We start from the raw sequence: 25,247 nt of genomic DNA on the forward strand, positions 1-25,247 counted from the left end.
ACCGCATAAAAACGCATCAAAAAACGCAAGGAAAAATAAATAAATTAAAAAAACGCATAAAAACGCATCAAAAAACGCAAGGGAAAAAAAAAAAAAAGTAGAGAGGTTATTATTATACATAGTGAATGAAACATTAATTGTGGAGATATCTCCGTGAACTCTATACATTCTCCAATTTATCATTGAGGCCATCAGGATACAAACAACTTAGTCTATATATCCAGAAGGCCTCCTTCTTGTTAAGTTGTTGGATCCTGTCAGGAATATCAGCCGGGATCTGCTCCACCGGTGTGAGTCTCACTTTAAATTTTTTGTTATGGGTAGTAAGAAGATGTCTGGAGAGGCTGTGTGTTAATAAGCCATTTTTGGCATTGTATCTGTGGGCATTGAGTCGGGATCTCACCATTTGTGTGGTCCTACCCACGTACTGGAGACCGCAATCACATGTAATAACATAGATTACATAGTCACTAGTACAGGTCAGGTGATCCTTGATATTAAAAGTCTCTCCTGTGCTATTCGATGTAATGGAATGGGACCCATGAGTAATTATATGACAGCACTGACATTTTTTCTGAGAGCACCTATAAGTGCCATTCTGTGTGAGTCTATTTGTACTAATCAAGGGACAAATGTTTTTAGATTGAGAGAACACTGGTTGGCCTCCTGGTTTCCGTTTTTTTAAACGACTAGGTGCGAGGAGGTTTCTTATGATTCAATTTATTCATATTCCTAGTGTCACTATCCCTGGATTCCTTATGGGGCAATTCATCCCCATTCCCCAAACAATCAGTTTGGGTTTTAGTCAAATTTATACGGTATGCCTTGTTTGGGGAATGGGGATGAATTGCCCCATAAGGAATCCAGGGATAGTGACACTAGGAATATGAATAAATGGAATCATAATTTTATCACCTCTTATAATAAGGGGAAACAATTGATTAGGAATATTTTGCAAAAGCATTGGCATATCTTGAAACAAGATCCTCTCCTACGAGATATATTGCCAAAAATACCTGGCATTACATTTAGGAGAGGAAAAATTCTAAGAAACCTCCTCGCACCTAGTCTTTTAAAAAAACGGAAACCAGGAGGCCAACCAGTGTTCTCTCAATCTAAAAACATTTGTCCCTTGATTAGTACAAATAGACTCACACAGAATGGCACTTATAGGTGCTCTCAGAAAAAATGTCAGTGCTGTCATATAATTACTCATGGGTCCCATTCCATTACATCGAATAGCACAGGAGAGACTTTTAATATCAAGGATCACCTGACCTGTACTAGTGACTATGTAATCTATGTTATTACATGTGATTGCGGTCTCCAGTACGTGGGTAGGACCACACAAATGGTGAGATCCCGACTCAATGCCCACAGATACAATGCCAAAAATGGCTTATTAACACACAGCCTCTCCAGACATCTTCTTACTACCCATAACAAAAAATTTAAAGTGAGACTCACACCGGTGGAGCAGATCCCGGCTGATATTCCTGACAGGATCCAACAACTTAACAAGAAGGAGGCCTTCTGGATATATAGACTACGTTGTTTGCATCCTGATGGCCTCAATGATAAATTGGAGAATGTATAGAGTTCACGGAGATATCTCCACAATTAATGTTTCATTCACTATGTATAATAATAACCTCTCTCCTTTTTTTTTTTTTTTTTTTTTTCCCTTGCGTTTTTTGATGCATTTTTAAGCGTTTTTTTTTTCTTTTTTTTCCCTTGCGTTTTTTGATGCGTTTTTATGCATTTTTTTCCCTTGCGTTTTTTGATGAGTTTTTATGCTTTTTTTTTTTTTTTTCTCTCTTTTTCTCCATTTCACTACCTTTAGCATATATCCATGTGAATTAAACTCCCCTTATCTGAATTTTATTGATATACCTATTGAATGAAAATCTTCTTAAATCCAGGTTCATGGTATAGATTCTTCTACCAATGCACTTATTTTCTCCTCTTAAAGGGATAGAAAAAGAAAGGAAAGAAAGAGAAGGAGAAAGTATAATATCTTTGTTACCAAAATTTTATTATGACAAGTTTAGCTGTTCTACAATTTATATATAATTTGTTTATTCTACAATCAGAGGAAAAAGTTGGAAAATCCTAACTCTGAGAAAGCTGAGTCTCTATAGAATGGGATTTGGGCGTTCCAACTCAAACCAATTTACATGTGATTAGGATAATTATTTCACTAGGTAGGTTTTTATAGTGACTATATAACCACCACTATTGACTCTTTTACATTAGACCTGAGGAAGGCTATATATCTTTAATTTTAATAGCCGAAACGCGTTGTTTTTTTTATAAGTTTTATCTATTTATTAACTTGAATAAATCTTCAGAAGAAGTAAATCCTTTTTTTGGATAATTATTCCTTGTGACCCTGGGAGCGCTCAATTGGCTGGATACATACTCTGAACCTTATTCTTACGGACTCAAGCTGGGAGACCCGTTTAATCCAGATAGAAGCTGCATACCAGTGGACCAGCTACTCACATTAGACCAGAATTGGTCGATAAGCCTTGGTACAAGATCTGCTAACGATCTGCGCCTGTTTTTTGTTTCTCCCCCCACCAGACCTACAGCCTTGGGGTCGAATACATTGATTAACATAGCATACAACGCATTTCAGCTCTTATGAGCCTTCTTCAGGTATTACAGGTATTAGGTATCTGTAATACCTGAAGAAGGCTCATAAGAGCTGAAACGCATTGTATGCTATGTTAATAAAATTTGTTTATGTAATATATCACCGCATCCTACTACTGTGTTCCGGGAGTGCATACCACCTGGAGAATAATTACATATAATGGTTGATTCTGTTTTTTTATGTATATAGTGTTTACGTATTTTTGCAATCCTGTCTGTGATGATGATAATAAGACTTTTGAGAAGTATTTTATACAGAACAGGATTTAAGAGTTTGATATTAGAACCAATGGGAAAATTGCAAGATTTCAGATTTTTTTTATTTAGTAATAGTGAAAAATTTTAAATATAGCATACATACTGGCCATGTTTGTGCACATCTAGGCTTATTGTAACAACTTTTTTAATATAATAGTAAACCACCTCCCAAGGACAATTTAAAATACTTAAAAATAGAACAAAATGAATGTGATGCAGACAAATCATTTATGGTGTCCTATCAAGCACTGAATCCACAGTAGGGTATGCCACCATCTAATGAAAAATATATCTCAACACATTCTTAAAATGTGCTAGCATAGCATTTGCAGCAACAATAACATAAGCAATATTATGAGTTAACCTAATAAATGAGAGAAGAAGCCTTGCATTACAATGTGCATCTCAAACCACTAAGGAAGGGCTGGTAAAAATGAAGTGGATTAGAGGGCAAGTTATGCAGATGGGATATGATCTCCATGTGCAACTCTGTAGAGCACAGTTTCCTCAAGATACTCTTAGGTATCATATCCTGCTTTCAGTACTTTGGCTAGATGTTGTTAGTGGCGCAAATATGTGGTCAAGTGTAATTTTTCACTTTGCTTGCTATTTATTGTTTTACATACTGTATGTGTTGCGCTCCAGACCTAATTAGGGTTTAATGGTACCCACCATTTTTTTCTTATTGTATGGAAATCTGGCAAGAAATGAATAAAAAAAAACACATTTAACTAAAAAACATTTTTAAACCATAGATAATTTTCTGAAGACACCCATTTTAAAATAAATGCAAACAGGGTGGTCCAAAAGTAGGTGGACAGAAAGTGTAATAAGATTATGAAGGGGGAGATTTATCAAACATGGTGTAAAGTAAAACTGGCTCAGTTGCCCTTAGCAACCAATCAGATTCCACTTTTCATTCCTCACAGACACTTTGGAAAATGAAAGGTGGAATCTGATTGGTTGCTAAGGGCAACTGAGCCAGTTTCACAGATCTAGTTTTCACAGATAGATCTCCCCCAAATCTGTTTTCTTTTCAGGTAATTCAGATAACACATAATGGCAAATAATTTAAATACAGATCAAAGAAAATGGATTTAAACAGAGTATTGGAAATCTCAAAATGCTGAAACTGTTGGAGCAAATTGGGTTGAAACATTTGGTACTCAAGCCCCAAAGAGACAAACCATTTACCACATTCGTGACAAATTCAATGCCACTGGCTCAATCCTTAATGCTCCAAAAACTGGTCGACCCAAAACAGTCTGTACAGAAGATAAACAACTTGTTGCTGAAACATTTGTTCAGAGTCCAAAAAAGTCCACCAGAAGAGCCTCTTTGGAATTGGGAATTTCACGAGCTTCTATCATGCGTATTCTGAAATCTATTGGGTGGAAAGCTTATTGTCCAAGTCTAATTCATGGTTTATTGAAGGATGATCCAGACTGGCCGCTGCAATTTAGTGAGATAATGCTTAACGAATTGAAGAAAATCCAGTAATTTTAGATAATATTATGTGGAGTGATGAAGCTTCTTTCAAATTATCTGGCCATATTAACAGACATAATTGTATTTACTGGTATAATGAGAACATGCATTTAACATTAGAGCAACAACTAAATGAGCCTGGTGTTAATGTTTGGGGTAGTATTTCAAGTTTTGGTGTTTTAGGACCAATACTTTTTGATGGAACAGTCACAGGAGATAAGTATCTCGAAATTCTGATGAATCAAGTTGTTCCCCAGTTACAGCAACAGCCTAATTCAAATTACCTTTGTTTCCAACAAGATGGGGCCCCGCCACATTATTCTAGAGTAGTCTGTGAGTATCTTGATGAAACATTTCCTAATAAATGGATTGGCCGAAGAGGCCCACTTGATTGGCCAGCACATTCACCAGACTTGACCAGAATGGATTTTTTCTTTTGGGGAGTACTCAAGGACAAAGTTTATAGTCGAAAACCAAAAAGTATCAGTGATTTGAAAAATTACATAAGAGATGCATTTCAAGAAATTAATACCCAAAGAGACTTGTGCAAAAAAGTTTGTTGAAGCGTAAGAGGCAGACTTCAAAGCTGTGCAAATTGTAATGGAAAACAGTTTGAGCACCTACGTTGATAAAATGTAAGGGCTTTTGTATTATTGCTCAGAATAAAATTTAATTGTCAATGTCATGCTTGTGTTAGTAAATATAATTTTATATATAAATCAAAATAAATGTTATTATATCCTGGCCACCTACTTTTGGACCACCCTGTATAAAAAAAATAAAAAAATACTTATACTTACCTTACCGCACACCTCTCTGGCTCTTCCACGCTTCAAAGTTACCTGACCAGTCTTCATTGTATCTTCTTATTAATTCCGTGAGCGCGGAAATCCCCAGGACTTCCACCTCTAATGAGGCCCAGGAAGCTTCAGAGCATGCGCACGCTCACATTGTGACACCATGATGTTGTGACCTAACGTGCACTTACGCAGAACCCTCCCGAACCTCAACAGACCTGGGAGTTCTGCCTAGCATGTTTATGCCTGGGGATTCAGCGATGATAAGAAGCTGACACAAGGACTGGAAAGGTAAAGGGTCATGTTACTGATTTTCACATTTTTTTTCTTATCATATATCCTCTTTAAAAAATTAAAGAAGTTGGCCACAACTTTTTATTATGCCCCAAATGTATCCATCCGGGGCCCATAATTGTCTTTGTAATTACCATCTGTTGCAGGTTCTGCCTGTTAGCGGCGCTATCACTGGCCGCTCACAAGCATCACGTGACCCCGCGCTGACGTCACGACAAGTGAGGCGTGAATCAGCGCTGGGACACCTGCTGTGGCTGTGGCGTTGTGGGCGGGTTTCCCCACGCGTCACACCCAGCATCCACCGCGCGCTTTCCCGAAGAATGAGGAGAGCGTGTGGTGGATGCTGGGTGTTGCGTGCGGTGGATGCTGGGTGTGACGTGCGGGGTAACCCCACCCTCAACCCAACAGCCACGGGTGGAACGTGGAAGAGGGACCCTCGGCTGCAGCCTGGACTTGTCGTGACGTCAGCAGATATCAGCGCCGGCTGCAGCCGGGGGTCACGTGATGCCTGTGAGTGTCCAGCGATAGCGCCGCTCACAGGCAGTAACTGCAACAGAAGGTATTTAAAAAAACACTTATGGCCCCCGGGGGATACAATGGGGAGGAGATAATAAGTAGTAGACAACCCCTTTAAGTCTGAGCCTACAGGGAATGCAGTCTGCATTTATATACTGTGCGTGTGTATTGAAATGTGTTGATAAAATCCTTCAAGTGTACCTAATATGAATCCACTCATTAATGAAAAATGAAAGGTGAAAATATGAATTACATTTAGTACTGCATGTAAACATTATCTAATTATTTTAATATTTGTATAGATAAAATAAATAAATAGTGAAACAAAGAGGAGTAAACTACCCCTGACTTTTCTATGCCATTTCCCATATAAATTAATAGCTAGATAATCAGCACACTAAAGTTGGCATGTGCCAATCATTGTGACTTCTTTGAAAATCAAGTAGGCATTATAAATACACATTTTCTGCACTTTATTGCTGACAGTTCACTAGAATTTATGTCCTATAACTTTTAATGATAGTTCTGTATATTTCAGGAATGCCTAAGACACATTTTAAGAAAAAGAACTGTCAACTGAAATAATGATAGCCTCCTCAAAATGACATACCTTGTGCTTCGTCTGAAAGCTTCTGAATGACAAGACGTTGCTACTGACAATCATAGTGCATGCTTTGTTGTATGGCTCAATATGGGCTTTCCCATATTTTCTGGCTCCTTCACATTCTGGATGAATTATTTTATTCATCATGGATGATACAAAACAATAATACTAGGATAAAGATTTTATGTTTATAATAAATATTAGTGTGATGTATTTCTAATACCCTGTATGAATTGTATTGAATTAAGAAATGTGATTGTAATTTCAGTTTTAAAAACTTGCAATCTTTTTCTTATGGTCATAATTATTATTGTCCAACCATTTTATTATTATATATAAATTAATATGCAAATTTTTTCATGTTCGGAAGTGTACATAATTTAGCAGTTTCTCTATATATTGTCAGCTGACTTGCATGTCATATTGCTTAACATATACTGCTGAACAACAGTTAATATGATTTCTCGAAGCTCTTACTAAATAACCAGTTTTTAGTCTTACTAAATACAAGTCTATTTATTTAAGTAGAAATCCCTTATGTAACTAAGACCCTAGAGGACTTGTACTATATACTGTAATACTGAAGTATTGCAGTATGTGATACAATTATTGATCTCCTATGATGAAAGATCTCATATGGGCTTCATAGAAGGAAGAAATTCAGGCCTTTAATGGACTTCTGTCTGTCATGGCAACTCATTAGCATCTTGCAATCACATCACAGGGTTGCAATTGGCTTCAGAATGGAACCCTGCCCCAGATTACTTGACTCAAATATCACTGTCAGAGATTTACAGTAGCATATAAGTGGTTAGACAGCAGCAATCGGAGCTAACTCCAGTCATTGCTGTAAGAAGCAGGTATTGGTTGTATAACACAGTAAGCACACTTGCTGTGTATGATACAAGCTCAGTTCCTGAGCCAGCTCCATATATGCATAGCAGATGTCAGGAAGGGGTTAAATATTCATGTAACAACCTATTTTGATGAAACATTCTAAGTTGGTAACATTGTTATATTCTGCATGTATAGTTCAACAAAATGAAAAAAAAGGAAAATATGCAAAACATATGTATGTACATATGCGTACAATATGTCCTATTTTTGCAGGGGTTTTTAATTTTTTAGTTTTTTTATTAACATCATATGTACTAGTAAAGTTTGGGGTTTGTACCTAGATGTCCGGTGTTAAATATCGAACACAGACTTCTTCCGGAAGTCCGTTTTAGTGTTTGAGGGAGAGAGACATAGAGAGAGAGAGATATTTACAGCACCAAAGTTCAGGTCCCCATTGACTTCTATGGGGTTTGGCTACCTTCTGGTACCTGAACCAAACTGTGGATTAAAGTTCGGTAGAAGCCAAAGAACCCCGAACATCCACAGGTCCACTCATCTCTAACTTGGAGTTTTTGTGATATGCCAGCAGAGATGATTGATTAAACAGAAGAAAAATGTAAAAGAAGTTTCTCTTGAAATGAATGGTGTAGACCAACATGTGTACTGCACCATATGAATTCCTGCACTAGGAGACTATGTTTAAAGAAGTTTTATATATTAGCAGTGTTCAATTACTTGTGTAATTTTTATTAAACTTTTTGAAAAAAGTGCATTTTTATATCTTCAAAATCTCATGTAAATATTTTATATTCTTATATTTCAGACGGATGCAGCACTGATGTATGATGCAGTGCACGTGGTCTCAGTGGCTGTACAACAATTTCCACAAATGACAGTTAGTTCATTACAATGTAATCGGCATAAACCTTGGAGATTTGGTACTAGGTTTATAAACCTCATAAAAGAGGTAGGTCTTCAATTCTTAATTCATATACATTTACTGTAAAAAAATAAGAAGATTAAATCCATTCACTCTATGAAAGACATGGACTGTGACAAACAGCTAACATAATGAACTTTATTCTTGTTGTTTTGAAACATTCAGTATGAATACTTTCTCATACCTTGCATAGGCTAATTGTTATTTTCTTCCTTAGGCTCACTGGGAAGGTCTAACAGGCAGAATAACATTTAACAAAACCAATGGCTTACGGACTGACTTTGATTTAGATGTGATCAGTCTCAAGGAAGAAGGCCTTGAAAAGGTACTTGATGTTCAACCTATGGACTCAGAGATTTACAAAATATTGAATTGTAATCTAATGTGGGTTACTTTTGATGTTTTAGTTCTTTATAGTTTCCTTCAGCTTGGGATATTCAATTAAATTTAAGCTATTAGCAATACAATAAAACACTAATGAACATGCCCAAGAGTGTTTTACAGACCAAGTAAACTGTTAAAGGTAAATTAAAAAGCATTAGTTTCCCTGAGCAATATTTGCTGGATAATTGAAAATGATTTATTATTAAATTGCGTAATACAAAACATTTATTTCTACAGCTAAATTCTGAAGTTGTTTATACAAAAGTCGTTACTTTAAATATTTAAAATAATATTGAAAATTATAACTCTGTCTGTTTTGCACAAGTTTTTTTGAAAAATAGGGGTGTCTTTACTAGTATCCTGTAGAATTGAACTTGTAGCTATTACTACATCTAATTTGGGCATCTTCTGATTTAAGGAGGATTGAATGAACTTGACAATGTGCCGCCAAGTCAAACATTTTCAAGTTATTTACAAAATATTTTTATTGACCTTTCCCAAATAATTGAATAAAATGTATGTATTTCACCCAGTCAAAATCATAAAAAAAACGACTTAAAGAGTAACCTTTATTTTAATTTTTATTTCGTGAATCAATAATAGATGTGAGAATAAGCAACTTTGTAATTTATCTTATCAGGGATGTCTGCTTCTTTCTCCTCCAGGACTGATCATTTTCAAAATCCTCTACTCACGAGTAAAATCAGTCTTCAGTGTATACAGATAGTTACATTACTGAGATAGGGGATGACAGTTGCAATTTTTTTGGTACGTCTGTTTGACAAGTCAAATTTTACATCCGTACAAGCTGATTCTAGATTTTTCTGCTGAGATAAAAATTGGAATGGCAGCTCCCACCCCCTAATGACCACTCCCCATTTAAAAAAAAAATCATTATTAAAATATCATTATTGTAGTAATCATCTTCCTCACCCACCCATAAAAGTTTAGCTCCTACACTCCTAACCAAGTCATTTGCTAATCTACAGTGCTGCTACCTCCTTGCTTTCCTGATAACTATATCTACTACCTACAATCTTGTCAGGACTGACATCCTGTTTGATTTTACTTGAAGAAGAGGACAGATTATCCATGAAATGCACAGACCAACAACAAAGTCCCAAGTTTACTGTTATCCTGTGCCAGTCACGCTTATGATAGCGCAACTTTCTCTCTTCCCTGGCTTCCACCCAGAAACTTATTTGCCATTCTCCCACGATAAGGAAAACTTTATTGATAATATTGTGTTCTTTTGCACCATAATAAGGCTGTAGCCGGGCTTGCCAAAATACGCTTCAATTTTTTGGGGTTATAAGAGAACTTAAAATCATGGACAGACCCTACTTTTTTAGAACCACACACCACCTCATCCAATTTTTTTGCAGATTGCACCTAATTACGCATCAGTTTGTTACTTATAAAATTAAACAAAATGGTAACCAAAATCAAAGGTACATAACTCTGTCTTCTGCAGTCCTATGTAACAATACAGATAGCACACATCCCTTTTAGGTATAGATAATGTAGTATATGTTACCTGCAGTCCTATGTAACACATATAACACACATCCCTTTTAGGTATAGATAATGTAGTATATGTTACCTGCAGTCTTATGTAACAACACATATAACACACTGTGATAACTCTGAGGACAGATAAGGTAGTATATTTTTCCTGCAGTCTTATGTAACACCACAGATAACACAACGATTACCCTCTGAGTACAACTGTTTTCTTTCTGTGAAGCCACCAGATTCCTCAATGAGAGCCCTTTAGGTCTGTTGACTGGCATAACTCTTCATAGCAGATTTTGCCAGTGAAGTCAGCAGGTTAACACAACACGTCAAGACTTCGGACATACACATCCGGCTCTGCAGAGATTCCCTGCATTGTGATTAGTTGTTGAATATAGCCGAGCTGAATGTGTGTGGCTAAAGTCTTCCTGTGTTGTGTTAACCTGCTGACTTAAGATAACATAGCAAGTTTACTGGCAGCACAAAGCTCTGCCAACTAACTAGTAATGAGAGGATTGTCTGGGACGTGAAGCCACAGGATTGCGTACCTTTACAACGTGCAGGGCCCTCAAGGCCTGATCACAGCCGGAAGTCCTGTCCTATAATAAAAAGGTCAAATTTGAGTAAAGACGGAAAAAAAGCACTGGACTGCAATTAGCGATCAGTGTGGCAGCCTAAGAGATGAGCAGTGAGGTGAGCATAATATATTATACATGCTATATTTTTTACCAATGGTAAAATGGTCTGACAAAGTGGTGGCTAAGCATTTTTTTTATTTTTTACAAATCGCAAAATGAATCTCAAACTGTTTGAATTTGTGTGAAACTATGAATTTCAGGAAATCCAACTCAAACTCGAACTTCATTGGATCAATCTGTTCATCCCTACAAATAATAAATCCACAGGGCTCTTACTGAGGAATCTGGTGGCTTCACTGTGAAGTAGAGTAAGCAGCTTGGATCTCATCAAGGCGTAAACAGCTTTGAGCACAGGGATGACAGCAATAGAGCAGAGAGCACAGAGGCTTGGCAACTGGAAATACAATGGAAATAAATATCTGCAGGCTAATCATAAAATGAGAAAAAAAGACCATGCTCAACAAATATTGGGTCACAAGTAAAGGCTTCTTTTTTTAATTATCTTATTTTTATTTTATGCTTGTACTGCACATGTCAGTGTCTAAAATGCATGTGCAGAACAAACTACCAAGAAAAAAATTAAAATCACTGATTTTTTATACTGGTCAGTGTCAAGAGGAACAGTATTTTTCCAACCTTTGAGACACCTCAGTTCTTTGCCTGACGCGAGATGCTTATTTCGGCTCATGGCAGGTGTGGCCTTGTACACATCACACTAATATAGTTCTCTTTTGCAGGTACTGGCTATTTGAACATGTACTTATACTTAGCGATTCATATCACGTCGTAAAAGGAAAAAAATATTTAAACAAATGCAGACATTTAACTATACATGTCTATTTTTGCATACTTGTTTTACTAGTCTAATTTGACAACAACCAAAACTAAACTGTGGCCTAGTATCACATGTTGCTTTCTATATATGTACTTTCTTTTTGGCAAGGGTTGAATAACTTGTGTTGAAAAGATTGTCAAAAGTTTATTATGATGTTGTACAAAAAATATGGTAAAATAAATTGTGATAAAGGAATGGACTTCACAGTGTAAAATTGAAAAAAAAAACACACCATGGCTAAGAATGTGGGACTTGATAGCAGCAGAAGCATCGCCACTAGCATCAGCTGTCTGGTCAGTGGTATTGCCAAACCTAGCCCACAAATGGACTCCTTTGCCTCTGGTAAGCATATCAGTAGAAAGGCAAAAGAGGGCTGTTAAGGGGACGGTTGCAAAAAACTTTATTAAATAATGGAAAGCAACCGAACCCGGGGTCCACGATGCAGCATGGAGGACTGCGGCCGAACACCTTCCGGGTAAGAAGGTAAAACAACTAACTAAAATAACAATCCCTTCCGTGTTACCGCACACCAGAACGGGAATAGGGATTCGCACTATCTCCGTTAACTGCGCGAGAGATGTGCGATAAATAATGTATCTGTAGCCCTGTTTACAGCACAGGGACTACACAGCAGGCACTAGGAGTATCTCTCCACGTGGCTTACAGGCGGTGCCGGGAATACGGTGTCTGCAGACTGCTCGGGGTGTATGGCGACCCCTTTGTCGGAGCCAGACTGTCAGACGAAGCTACCTGCCTCCCTCCATCTAAGGCTGCCTATCCCCCGCTAAACCTGCCTGATAGAAGCTAAAGCACATGTGGAGCCCAAACGACCAAGCGTCCACACAACAACACCATCACAGCTCAATGATCAGAGTGCGCCGCCATGTTTGTGGGCGGGCTATTTAAGATTAAGCCCTGCCCACCGTCGCACTATTGGTGACGTCACCCGTGACCAATCAGGCGGTGCCAGGTCACCGGATCAGCTGACTCCCAAACCACCAATCACGGTCTGCCATGTCACGGGCGTGCTTAGTGCAGTGAATCCTGGACTTAGGCTGTAGCAGCCCTGTTTCCCTCCGCAACCTACGCTTCATGTTGCTAGGAAGAAAGACCTGAGAGACAACTTGTACATCTCATGCAACAGCTAGGCGTTGGGACTGACGACGATGCTAAGCAGAAACAGCTGTGGCTGGACTGGAATGGGACACCGCTGATGGTTCTGAACCCATTTTGAATCCAGCAAATGCCTGACGCCTAACAGGGCATTATGGAATATATAGCACATCACTTGTCTCCGTCACACCAGGATGATGTTACCTCGGACAGAGACACCATTAGTCTGAATAATTGTTCTACACAGATGGTGTGTCTGATTACAAATGACTATGAGGGATAAGTTTTGGACTATTTTTTTATTTAAATAAAACATGAAAAATCGGTCAGTGTGTAGTATTATTATATAATCTGCATATTCAAATTTAATCACTAACTTAGATTGTTCAGCTATTTTTGAGGCCTAAGTAATTAATCACCAACACTAAAATGACAAAAAGATGGACAATGCTTTCTATTTCTATATATACAGTATATGTACACTTCCTTTTGATATACAGTCATGGCTGAAAGTGTTGGCACTCTTGAAATTGTTCCAGAAAAGGAAGTATTTCTCCTAATATATAATTGCAATTATACATATTTTGTTATATACATGTGTATTTCCTTTGTGTGTATTTGAACAACACAAAAAAACTGAGAAAAAAGGCAAATTGGACATAATTTCAAACAAAACCCCAAAAATGGGCTGCACCAAATTGTTGCCACCCTCAACTTAATATTTGGTTGCACACCCTTTGGAATAAATAACAGCAATCGATTGTTTCCTTTAACGATCAACAAATGTATTCCAATTCTCAACTGGAATTTTGGACCACTCTTCTTTTGCAAACTGCTCCAGGTCTCTCATGTTTGAAGGGTGACTATCTTCAAACAGCAATTTTAAGATCTCTTCCCAGGTGTTTAATGGGATTTAGATCCAGATTCATTGCTGGCCACTTCGGAACTCTCCAGTGCTTTGTTTCCAGCCATTTCCGGGTGCTTCTTGAAGTATGTTTGAGATCATTGTCCTGCTGGAAAACCTATGATCTAGGATGCAAACCCAGCTTTCTGACACTTTACACTACATTGCGACCCACAATCCTTTGGTGATCTTCAACACAAGTCAAGACACCCAGTGTCAGAGGCAGCAAAACAACCCCAAAATATCCTTGAACCTCCACCATATTTGACTTTAGATTCGGTGTTCTTTTCTTTGCCGGCCTTATTGTGTTTTAAGTAAACAGTAGAATGATGTGCTTTAACAAAAAGCTCAAACTTGGTGTCATCTGTTCACAATACGCTTCCCAGATGGATTTTAACTTACTCCAGTACATTTTGGCAAACTGAAGTCTAGCTTTTTTATATCACTGTTTCAGCATTGGGATTCCCCTGGGTTTCCAGCCATAGCGTTTGATTTCATTCAAATGTTGGTGAATAGTTTTTGCTGACACTGATGCACCAAGAGCCTGTAGGACAGCTTGAATTTCTTTGGAACTTGATTGGGGCTGCTTATCCAACATCTGGACTATCCTGCTCTGCAAACTTTCATAAATTTTTCTTTGCCATCCACGTCCATGAAGATTAGCTACCATTGACAAAGTAACATCAAGTTGTCTGGAGATGGACTTGCAACCTTGAGATTGTTGATGTTATTCAACAATTTTGGTTCTAAAGTTCTTGGACAGTTTTCTTCTCCTCTCTCTGTTTTCCATGTTTAGTGTGCTACGCACAGACACACAATGCAAAGCTTGAAACAACTTCTCCCTTTTTTTTTTCTGGCTTTAAGTGTGACTTTCATGTTGCGGATACCTGTTCTTTGTCACAGGTGAGTTTGAATGTGAATCACATGCTTGAAACAAAGCTGTTTGTCCACAATTTTGGAAAGGTGGCAACAATTTTGTCTGGCCCATTTTTGTGTTTTGTGTGAAATTATGTCAAATTTGTCTTTTTTTCTCTGTTTTATTGTGTTGTTTCGATATACACAGAGAAAATAAACGCGTATAACAAAATATATGTAATTGCAATAAATTTTTGGGAGAAATACTTAATTTTCTGGAACAATGCCAAGGGTGCCAACACTTTGTCATGACTGTAACTATGTGAAAGTGCCTCCTTTCTATCCAAAAGCAGTCAATTTTTTTTGTGGGGGGAGCTACTGTTTTGAACTAATATTATCATAAATACTGGTGTTGTAGACATCCTGTTTGCTCCTTGGAACTTTGTGTACAAATGTAAAGGCAGATTTTACATAAGAAGCATAGCTTCTGCCATTAAGAGTGACCAACTAATTAAAGTAAGTTGAATTATGGCTTCGTTCAAAGAGAAATTGTTGTTCCTGCTGAAAAAAGTTTACACCTGGGGATTCTAATCTGGAGTTTTTACTCACTAACAAAATTACATAAAGTAAAATTTAAGTTCATTTAATAGAAACAAAATATGTTCTTTCTGCATTACAAGACATCACAAAGAATGACAGCTACTCTTTCAATACATATGACTTCTATTTTGCTTAATATGGACCTAGTTGGAATATCTGATTTTCTAAAAAAAAAATTGTAGAATTCATCATGATGGTTTCAAGATATTTTGCTGGCACTTTTTATGTTTGGGATTATTTTTGACAACCTAATACTTCACTGTGTGAAAATTCATTTGCAAATATCTGTTTTGTGGTAGTAAGAAAAATTTATTTTCACATAATTTCTAGTAACCATTTCAGACAGGACTTGGTGTGGTACAGCCATTACATAGATGATATCACCGTTATAAGGTCATCTAATGTGGCAACCATACATACCTTGCCAGTTACTTGTAACTTCTATTTAAGACTAGTGATGAGCGAGTATGTTCGGTTGACCGTTTCGGCGAGTATGCTCGGGCGAGTACCGAGTATCTTCCGAGTGCTAGATGATATGTTTGAATCATTCCCATGTGCATGATTTGCGACTGTTTGACAGCTTTAATACATCTGAGGAATGCTTGTTGCGCCCGAGTATACTCGCCGAAAGGGTTAACCGACACTACTCGCTCATCACTAATGGCAACCTCAAAACAGGGGTACCGAAACATGGTTGAAAACAGAAGCTAATTGCCAGAGTCTCAATAAATAGGATTATACAAATGTAACCTTGAACAGAGCAATATGTATTGTAACCAACAAAGTAAGTATGGGGAACAAACTTAATCTTTAGCACTCAAATTCTGGTATGATTGAACTGACTTTTCTAACTTGTGTTTTAATTTACACACTTTTTACTTTTCAAAGGGTATGATACCTCTGAAATAGGTTGTTACATATGGAAAAAAAGGCATGGCCTAATGTGTATCACCATGTGCCAAAAAATGCACCAAATTTGGAGAGTACATTTCTTGTGAAAAGTAAGCCAACTTATAGATTGTGTAAACTAAGACTAGACAGTCTTAAAATTGGACAGATCTATGAAACAGAATGAACCAGTTTAATAAATGTGGCACATTTAACCCCCTTTGCCACAAGAAATACAAAATTGACAACCTACCACAGTGAACACAGCAGTGCAGCTTTCGCTCAGTATTCAGAGTACTCCCCCTTCAGATTCCAATATCTGTAAGTTGTGCAAACAAATGTTGGGTATTGTATACACTGATTAGCTGTATTTTTTTTTATTCCACAGATTGGTACATGGGACCCTGCTAGTGGCTTAAATATGACAGAAAATCAGAAAGAAAAACCTGCAAATATTACAGACTCCTTATCAAATCGGTCGCTTATAGTAACCACAATATTGGTAAGTGTGTGTGAACTAATTTTAAGGCAAAATAATTCATGCATCACGGTACATGTATAAAAACATTTTCAGGGGCATGTAAGTGCACCTCTGAGTATATAAGGGGTTGTAGGAACCGGCCATTAGATCTGTATAATATATACTGTTTGAACACAGGTGTTTTCTATAGGGTTAATTAACCTGTTGATTCATTTTACACAATATTCTGTGTGGACCAAACATATTTCTTATATGGCCTCTATGTATATGTTTTAGTGAACTTACATCCTTGAACATCCATTCTAGGGTGCACGGTTTTTTCTCATACTTCTGTATCTCTGTACATTATTATTTTACTGTACATTTTGTGGTGACCCTCCTCTCATAGGTTCACTATTTTTATTGTATTGATGTATCTTGCATTTAAATTCATAAGTGTTGCAGTGTATTACAATGACTATCATACTATTTGTATACTGCTTTTTTCACATGCAAAGTGCCATGGAATAAATATATAATAATAACTAATAATAATAATAATAATTTGATGTTCTAATCCCATGTTGAGACTAAAATAATGTAAACAGCTAAAATATATTTAAAACAATAACAATAAGATAACAATAGTAAAAAATGACATACAAAAACAATAAAATTCTTCTTTTTGCCTTATCAACTCTTATGCCATTTATCCACATTTTTTTGCCACCTAATTTCACAAAAAATCAAATACATTGCAAACTTAATGCCATATGTACCCACAGTATCATTTTGAAAACCAAGCCATCACATCACCCCATCAACAGAAAAAAAATCAAAAGTAATAGTTTATGGAATATGGTGATATGAAAGAAATATTTTCTTTAAAAAATGTTTTCATAGTGCAATAGTAGTGTAAGGATATTTTACAAATTGATTCACCATAATCATACTGACAGAGAGCATAAAGCTAACATGTCAGTTACCTGGTCATATAGTGAACAATTTAAAAATGGAACTAAAACTTCTGAGTAGTTTTTGTTTATATATTTCACTTAGTTTCTAACTAAAAGCATCTCTGTTATTTGTCTAATTCTAAAATTTACAATAGCTTCAGAATAAGCCACCAAGTAGACCCTGCCACTTAAAGTGGTTGTATGGGACTCTTATATTCATGTCCTGTCCTTAGGATATGTCATTAATATCTCTTCGAGAGGGGTGTGACTCTCAGAATCCCCAACTTATCAGCTGTTCCTGGTGCCTACAGCATCCAGATGTGCTCAGCTGTGGAGATGCTCTATCAAATGCATAGTGGCCGTCAACATGCACATCTGCCCCTATTCAAATCAATAGGAGATGTAAGTACTGTACCCGGCTGCGGACACTGTACATTTGACAGAGATGTGCTGTATAGTCCTGCAACTGAATATAAGGTCTCGGACTTTATTTTATCAGAAGCTCTACAACTCTATGGCTACAATAATATACTGTAACTATGTTCAAGGTGGAGATTGTATAGAGCCAAAGTTCAGGTGAATTTATGAGATCTATAATATATATACATGTATAACATTGCCTGTATGCTGGGGTCATTATAATGCTGCAGAATACATTTGGAGTCAATCAAATATCAATACCTCCCTGATGGTATTGTATGATAGAAAAATATCTGCCTGTATTTCTCTGCATTGAGGACACTAACTCCATTTTCTGATATGCAGGCCAAAACCTACAAGAAACCTATACACTTCACATTTGCTTGCAGGCATTAAATGTTGTATTGCTCTCCAAACCTTCTGCAAAGAAACATCCTATTGCTATAGCCAAAGGGTTCAAATTTTGATGCATCAGTCTAGAGCACCTGCTGAAATTGTTTGCTACCTCAGTTTCTATGCATTCGTGCATAGTTGAGTCACCTGACCTTATGTCAATGCTGAAAGTACTGTTTTGGCCACAATTCTTCCAAGAGAACCACCTCTAACCAGACTTCTTCAAATTATAAATGGGTGTATGCAAATGATGAAAAAATGGAAAATCATATTTTTAAAACATATCGAACTACTCAGTATCAAGGATGATCCCCAAGGGCAGAACTATTTGCTTATACATGCCTTCAAATGCTATTAATGAGATTAATAATGGTTGTCTTAGGAATGTTCAACCACGCTGAATGCACTTGGGCATGCAAATCATCAAGATCTGCAGCTCCATCTGCAATTTGTGACCAATTGTGTCCAAGATATGCTTGATCAGAAACAAATCTAAAGACACTGTAGGCCATGGTTTAGGCCATGCTAACGGATAACATTAGCATGAGCATGAGCCTGGCGTTGTGTTGAAAAACAGCTCCTTGGACACTTTGGAGAAATGACAGCAGCATTGTCTTCACGAACAAATCAATGCAATGTTAATGTACATTGGATGAATAATATAAAGGCCTCCAGCTACCATATATTATGTCACTCCATGTCATAATCCGCAGAGTAAGACTGATGTGATGGTCTTTTCTTGGCATTGCCAAAGTGGTCTCTTGATGGAGACTGGAGGCTATAAAAATGCAATGGAAACTGAAATGGTGGTCTATTCTCTTCAGTGATGAGTCCAATTTTTGCTTAGATGAAATTATAGCTGAAGTTTGGTCTGGAAAACTAGATGGGCAATGCTGTGAAGAGGCCTCCTTGATGGTCATCACACTGGTCCTGTTACAGGAATTATGGTGTGAGGTGGCATAATATAAACTAATATCTCGGCATTATATTGATTTTTTGGTGCAACCAATGGTACGTCCACTTCTCCAAAGTTTTCCAGGAGCTGTTTTTCAAAAGGAAAATGCCAGACTGCATGTTGCTCATGCTAATGTGAGAATTCTGTGTGGCCGAAACATGCCTCCATGGTCGGCAGTCAGGATTTGTTTCCCATTGAGCACAGGTGAAACTTCACTGATCAGCAATTGCAAAAGGAACTCATAGCAGAGGGTCTTGAAAATTTTCACGTCCAAATGCATTCATCATGGCAGAACATTTGTCAGACAACCATTAATAATCTCTTTAATAGGATATAAAGGTATGTAATGCATGTATTTCTGTACATGACATTGTTTTAATTTTCTCCTTATTTGCATATCATTAACGTGTCTATCGATACTGTGATTTTCATGATTCCAAAACTTTTACATCTTGATGTTGCAGTTTTAATGTTGAGCAGTATATATTACAGATGATTGAATCTGCCAAGATTTAAATTAGCCAAATCGCACAGATTTTACCTGGAGCATAATAAACATAAGATGTTAAAAAAGCAAAAAACAACTACTGTAATACTCACCTCACCACTCACCTCAACCATAGAGGTGAGTGATGAGGAGAATATTAAAATAAAAAATGCTAACATAACTTCAGAAAACATACCAGAAAGAAAAACAGCCTTAACAACACTAAGTCAGATTACAAATGCACTGGCAAGATGCTGCAGACACCCATGGTAAAGGTGGGGGCAGCACAAGTGCAAACTACTAATGGAAACAGACACTCACAAACCTACCAATTCATGGAGGAGGTAACCTTTTTGAAGGTATTGGGGGTGCTTTAAAGAGAAATAAATAATAATAAAAATAAAATGTATATTTTATGATTTTTTTTCTGAGACTAGAAACATTTCAACTATAATATACTTTTTTTCTGATATAAAAATATTCCTTCGTATAAAAACAGTACCAAAAATAGAGAGCTCTCTAAGAACTTGTTACTGCATATGAAAGAGCCAAAAAGAACACTGCACCATTTGTAAGATTTTTCAACTGGTCAATTTCAAATTCGTTTTTGATAACTATTAACTCCAGTTACCTCTATTTACTGGTGTTTCTGAAAACAGTTTACAAACAAAGATGAGAAATGTTGGTTTACAATTTAAAAATTATTTTTTACATCACCTTACAACAAGTATTGAAGTGTCAAACATGTTATAGACTATGGACAAACTAAGAAAAATAATTTTATTCTACAGGAAGAACCTTATGTGATGTTTAAGAAATCTGATAAACCACTCTATGGAAAGGAAAGATTTGAAGGCTATTGTATTGACCTACTTCAAAAGTTATCTGAAATCCTTGGATTTAAATATGAAATTAGATTGGTGGAGGATGGAAAATATGGAGTCAAGGATGATGCCACGCAGCAGTGGAATGGGATGGTTCGTGAGCTTATGGACCATGTAAGTTTTTGTTTGTTTTTCCTTATTTTTATGTCTATACAACATATGAAATATCAGGATCTTTTTATTTCTTTCACTTTTGGAAGTGTTTAATATCTTTCCATTTATGCTTTCTTGTTAATTTTTGCATTTTGCGAGCCATGGGTGAATGCAATAAAAAGTTACTACTGTCATGTAGATGCCTAATAAGTTTTTTTTGTTTCATGTACACTACCGTTCAAAAGTTTGGGGTCAGCCAGACAAGTTTGTGTTTTCCATGTAAACTCATACTTTTATTTATCAAATGAGTTGCAAAATGAATAGAAAATATAGTCCAGACATTGACAAGGAAAGAAATAATGATTTTTATTTTAAGAATAATTTTCTCTTTCAAACTTTGCTTTCGTCAAAGAATGCTCCCTTTGCACCAATTACAGCATTGCAGACCTTTGGCATTCTAGCTGTTAATTTGCTGAGGTAATTGTAGCGCCGGCGTCCCTGCCCTCTGCTAGGCAGGGACGCTGTTCCCCTCACCTCTCTGCTCCGTGCCCGGCGTCCTCCTCCCGCTCTGCTGGCAGCGCGCGCTCCTTCCCGGCCACTGTGCTTAGGGCGCGTGCGCTCTCCCTCCCTCTTAAAGGGGCCGCGCGCGCCGTCCTAATGAGTCCCCGGCCAATGGCCGGAGGACTTCACCATATATAAGGCACCTCCTCCAAAATGGAGGTGCCCGAGCAATGTTGTTGCACTGTTCACTACTCTGCTTCAGCCCTCAGGTCCCGTTACCAGTTACCTGCCAGATACCTGCCAGATTCCTGCCAGCTTGCTGTCTTATTACTGCCTGATTATCTGCTACCTGCCTGCTAGTCTGAGGTCCGACGGTCTGCCTTACTACTCCTGTCAGTCTGTCTAAGGACCAGCCTGTCCGCTCACCTGGGAGCGCACTTCAGCCACCTGCCTGCTTGCCTGAGGTCCGACGGTCTGCCTTCCAACTCCTGTCAGTCTGTCTATGGACCAGCTTGCCTGCTCACCTGGGAGCACACATCTGCTACCTGCCTGCTAGCCTACCTGGAGGCTCCGCCGTCACGTGCTGTGACCACCTGCCTGTCCAGTGACTCCTGCCCGCTCACCTGGGAGCGCTCATCTGCTACCTGTCTGCTAGCCTACCTGGAGGCTCTGCCGTCACGTGCTGTGACCACCCGCCTGTCCAGAGACTTCTGCCCGCTCACCTGGGAGCGCTCATCTGCCGCCTGTCTGTTGGTCTTCCTGGAGGCTCCGCCGTCACATGCTGTGACCACCCGTTCATCCAGAGACTCTCGCCTGCTCACCTGGGAGCTCACGTCTATCATCAGCCGCCACAGGTCGTACCAACCCTTTACCCAGAGACTGCCCGGTCACTTGCCGTGACCATCTGCCCGTTCATCCAGAGACTGCCCCGGTCACTTGCCGTGACCATCTGCCCGTTCATTCAGAGACTGCCCCGGTCACTTGCCGTGACCATCTGCCCGTTCATTCAGAGACTGCCCCGGTCACTTGCCGTGACCATCTGCCCGTTCATTCAGAGACTGCCCCGGTCACTTGCCGTGACCATCTGCCCGTTCATTCAGAGACTGCCCCGGTCACTTGCCGTGACCATCTGCCCGTTCATCCAGAGACTGCCCCGGTCACTTGCCGTGACCTCCAGCCCGTTCACTCAGAGACTGTCCCGGTCACCTGCTGTGACTTCCTGCCCGTCTTCCCTGGTCGCCACCCGCTCCCTTACAAGGACCGCCCCCTTGTATAGTAGCTCAGAGGTTCCGCCTCCCAGACCCGTTACAGTTTGCTCGGGCCATGGAACCCGGTGGCACCCAAGCTCCCTCGCTCTCGGACCTGTGTCATGAACTGTCCCGTCAAAGGTCCCAACAGGAGTCCATCCTGGGTCACCTGCGGAATGTCAATACTCGCCTGGACACTCTGACTGCTCCACCAGCAACCTCCGCCAGTGCCATGTCTCGCAATCCGGCAGCTCCGCTGCCCACTAATACCATGGTATCCTACCCCGGACCCCGGCTTTCTGCACCTCCTCGCTTCGGAGGCGACTGCGCCCAGGCTCGGGGCTTCATAAATCAGTGCACCCTGCACTTTGAACTATTGTCCCACCAGTTTAACTCCGACCGAGCCAAAATTGCATTCATCATGTCCCATCTCACCGGGGAGGCCCTGGCCTGGCTAAATCCTCTATGGGAGAGAGGAGACCCCCTGGTGTCCAACTTGCCTGCTTTTCTCACGGCTTTCCGGAAAGTCTTCGACGAACCCAGACGGAAGACCTCATCCGCATCATCACTGCTACGCCTCCGTCAGGGAAGTCTCACCGTGGGCCAATATGCCATACGGTTCCGTACCCTTGCCTCGGAGCTGGCCTGGGATAACGACGCTCTGGTATCCGTCTTCTGGGAGGGTCTGTCCGGCCGTATTAAAGATGAACTTGCCGGTCGGGACATCCCTACCACTCTCGATGACCTAATAACTCTTGCCACTCGGATTGAACTACGGTTCCAGGAGCGTGCCAAAGAGGTCACCCGTGAGAGGAGGTTACCACGTCTAGCTCCTACTTTTCAGAAACCCGTCACTCCCTCCGTCTCTACCCAGGTACACTCTCCTGAGCCTATGCAGGTCGACCAGACCAAGATGGTCAAAACCCGTCAGGACTTACGCCGTGCCGAGGGGAGCTGCTTCTACTGTGGCAGTAAGGAGCACCGGATCCGTACCTGCCCGGAGAGGTCGTGAAACGCCTGTGTCTAGGTTCGCTCAGAGAGGTCGACCTAGACAAGAATAAATCCTCTCCATCTCTGCTGTTGTCAGTCTCAATCGTCTGCGGGGAGAACCGTTATTTCGAACTAGCCCAACTTGACTCTGGAGCAGCCGGGAATCTTATTTCACAGTCCCTGGTAGAGAAATACCGCATCCCCACCAAACCTCTGGCAGTACCCTTGTCTGTTGCTGCCGTGGATGGGGGTCTCTTACCACGCCCCATCCAACTCATCACCGAATCCATTACTCTGCAGGTGGGAATGCTGCATTCTGAGAGTATCTCCTTTCATGTTCTGCCTGGACTCTCCCGCGCCCTCTTGCTAGGCCTACCTTGGCTCCAGAGACATGCACCCGTGCTTGACTGGCAGACCGGAGAAGTCCTTCGCTGGGGACAGGACTGCCATAAGACCTGTCTGGTTCCCGTCCATCCCGTCCGTCCTTCTCCTACCCCAGCTAATCTACCTGGACTTCTGATTCCTTATTGGTCTTATGCTGATGTCTTTAATAAAAAGGAAGCAGAGACATTACCCCCTCATAGACCATACGACTGCCCTATCGACCTGTTACCTGGTACTACTCCTCCCCGTGGGCGTATTTATCCATTATCCGCTGCTGAGACCCGGTCGATGTCCGAATATATTGAGGAGAATCTGGCCAGGGGATTCATCCGGAAATCTACCTCCCCGGCGGGAGCAGGCTTCTTTTTCGTCAAAAAGAAGGACGGCTCTCTCCGTCCCTGTATAGACTATAGAGGCCTTAACCAGATCACGGTGAAGAATAAGTACCCCCTTCCGCTCATTCCGGAGTTATTTGATCATCTGAGGGGGGCTAGAATCTTCACCAAACTGGACCTCCGTGGGGCGTACAACCTGGTTCGTATCCGTCAGGGGGATGAATGGAAGACGGCATTCAACACCCGGGACGGCCACTATGAATATCTGGTAATGCCCTTTGGTCTCTGTAACGCTCCTGCCGTCTTTCAAGAGTTGGTCAATGACATCTTCCGGGACCTTCTCTACTCCTGAGTAGTGGTGTACCTGGACGACATCTTGGTCTTCTCTCCGGATCTCCAGACTCACCGGAGGGACGTTCGTCAGGTCCTGCTCAGGCTCAGGCAGAATCACCTCTTCGCTAAATACGAGAAGTGCCTCTTTGAGCAGACCTCGCTTCCGTTTTTGGGCTACATTATTTCTCAGACCGGCCTACGAATGGATCCAGAGAAACTGTCTGCCATCGAGAAATGGCCTCGACCGGAGGGGTTGAAGGCCATTCAGCGATTCCTGGGCTTCGCTAACTACTACCGCCTCTTCATACCACACTTCTCTTCCCGGACTGCCCCAATTTCCGCGCTCACCCGTAAGGGTACTAATCCCAAAGAGTGGCAGCCCGAAGTAGAGGAGACCTTTCTTTCCCTAAAACAGGCCTTCTCTTCCGCCCCGGTGCTGCATCGCCCGGACGGCAACAAGCAGTTCTTCCTGGAAGTTGACGCCTCCTCCTCTGGAGCCGGAGCGGTACTTACTCAAAAATCATCTTCCGGGAGAATGGTAACTTGTGGCTTCTTCTCCAAACTCTTCTCCTCTTCTGAGCGCAACTATTCCATAGGAGACCGAGAGTTATTGGCCATCAAGCTGGCGTTGGAGGAGTGGCGTTACCTACTCGAGGGGGCTCTTCACCCGGTAATAATTTACACT

General features: G+C 40.0%; 1 protein-coding gene across 4 annotated transcripts in view; it reads left to right on the plus strand.

Annotated features, from left to right (window-relative positions):
• The window catches only part of GRIK2 (glutamate ionotropic receptor kainate type subunit 2), a 1,245,293-nt gene that overhangs the window by 753,294 nt on the left and 466,752 nt on the right, over positions 1-25,247 (plus strand). For all 4 annotated transcript variants that reach the window (XM_073675766.1, XM_073675764.1, XM_073675765.1 and 1 more), the window contains exons 7-10: positions 8,276-8,419; positions 8,610-8,717; positions 16,513-16,626; positions 20,587-20,793. In XM_073675766.1, the coding sequence (XP_073531867.1) occupies positions 8,276-8,419; positions 8,610-8,717; positions 16,513-16,626; positions 20,587-20,793 (573 nt within the window). The remainder of the gene's footprint in view (positions 1-8,275; positions 8,420-8,609; positions 8,718-16,512; positions 16,627-20,586; positions 20,794-25,247) is intronic.

This window comes from Phyllobates terribilis, unplaced genomic scaffold (assembly GCF_046119375.1).
Source record: "Phyllobates terribilis strain yellow unplaced genomic scaffold, ASM4611937v1 Scaffold_3__8_contigs__length_932513732, whole genome shotgun sequence".
NCBI lineage: Eukaryota > Metazoa > Chordata > Amphibia > Anura > Dendrobatidae > Phyllobates > Phyllobates terribilis.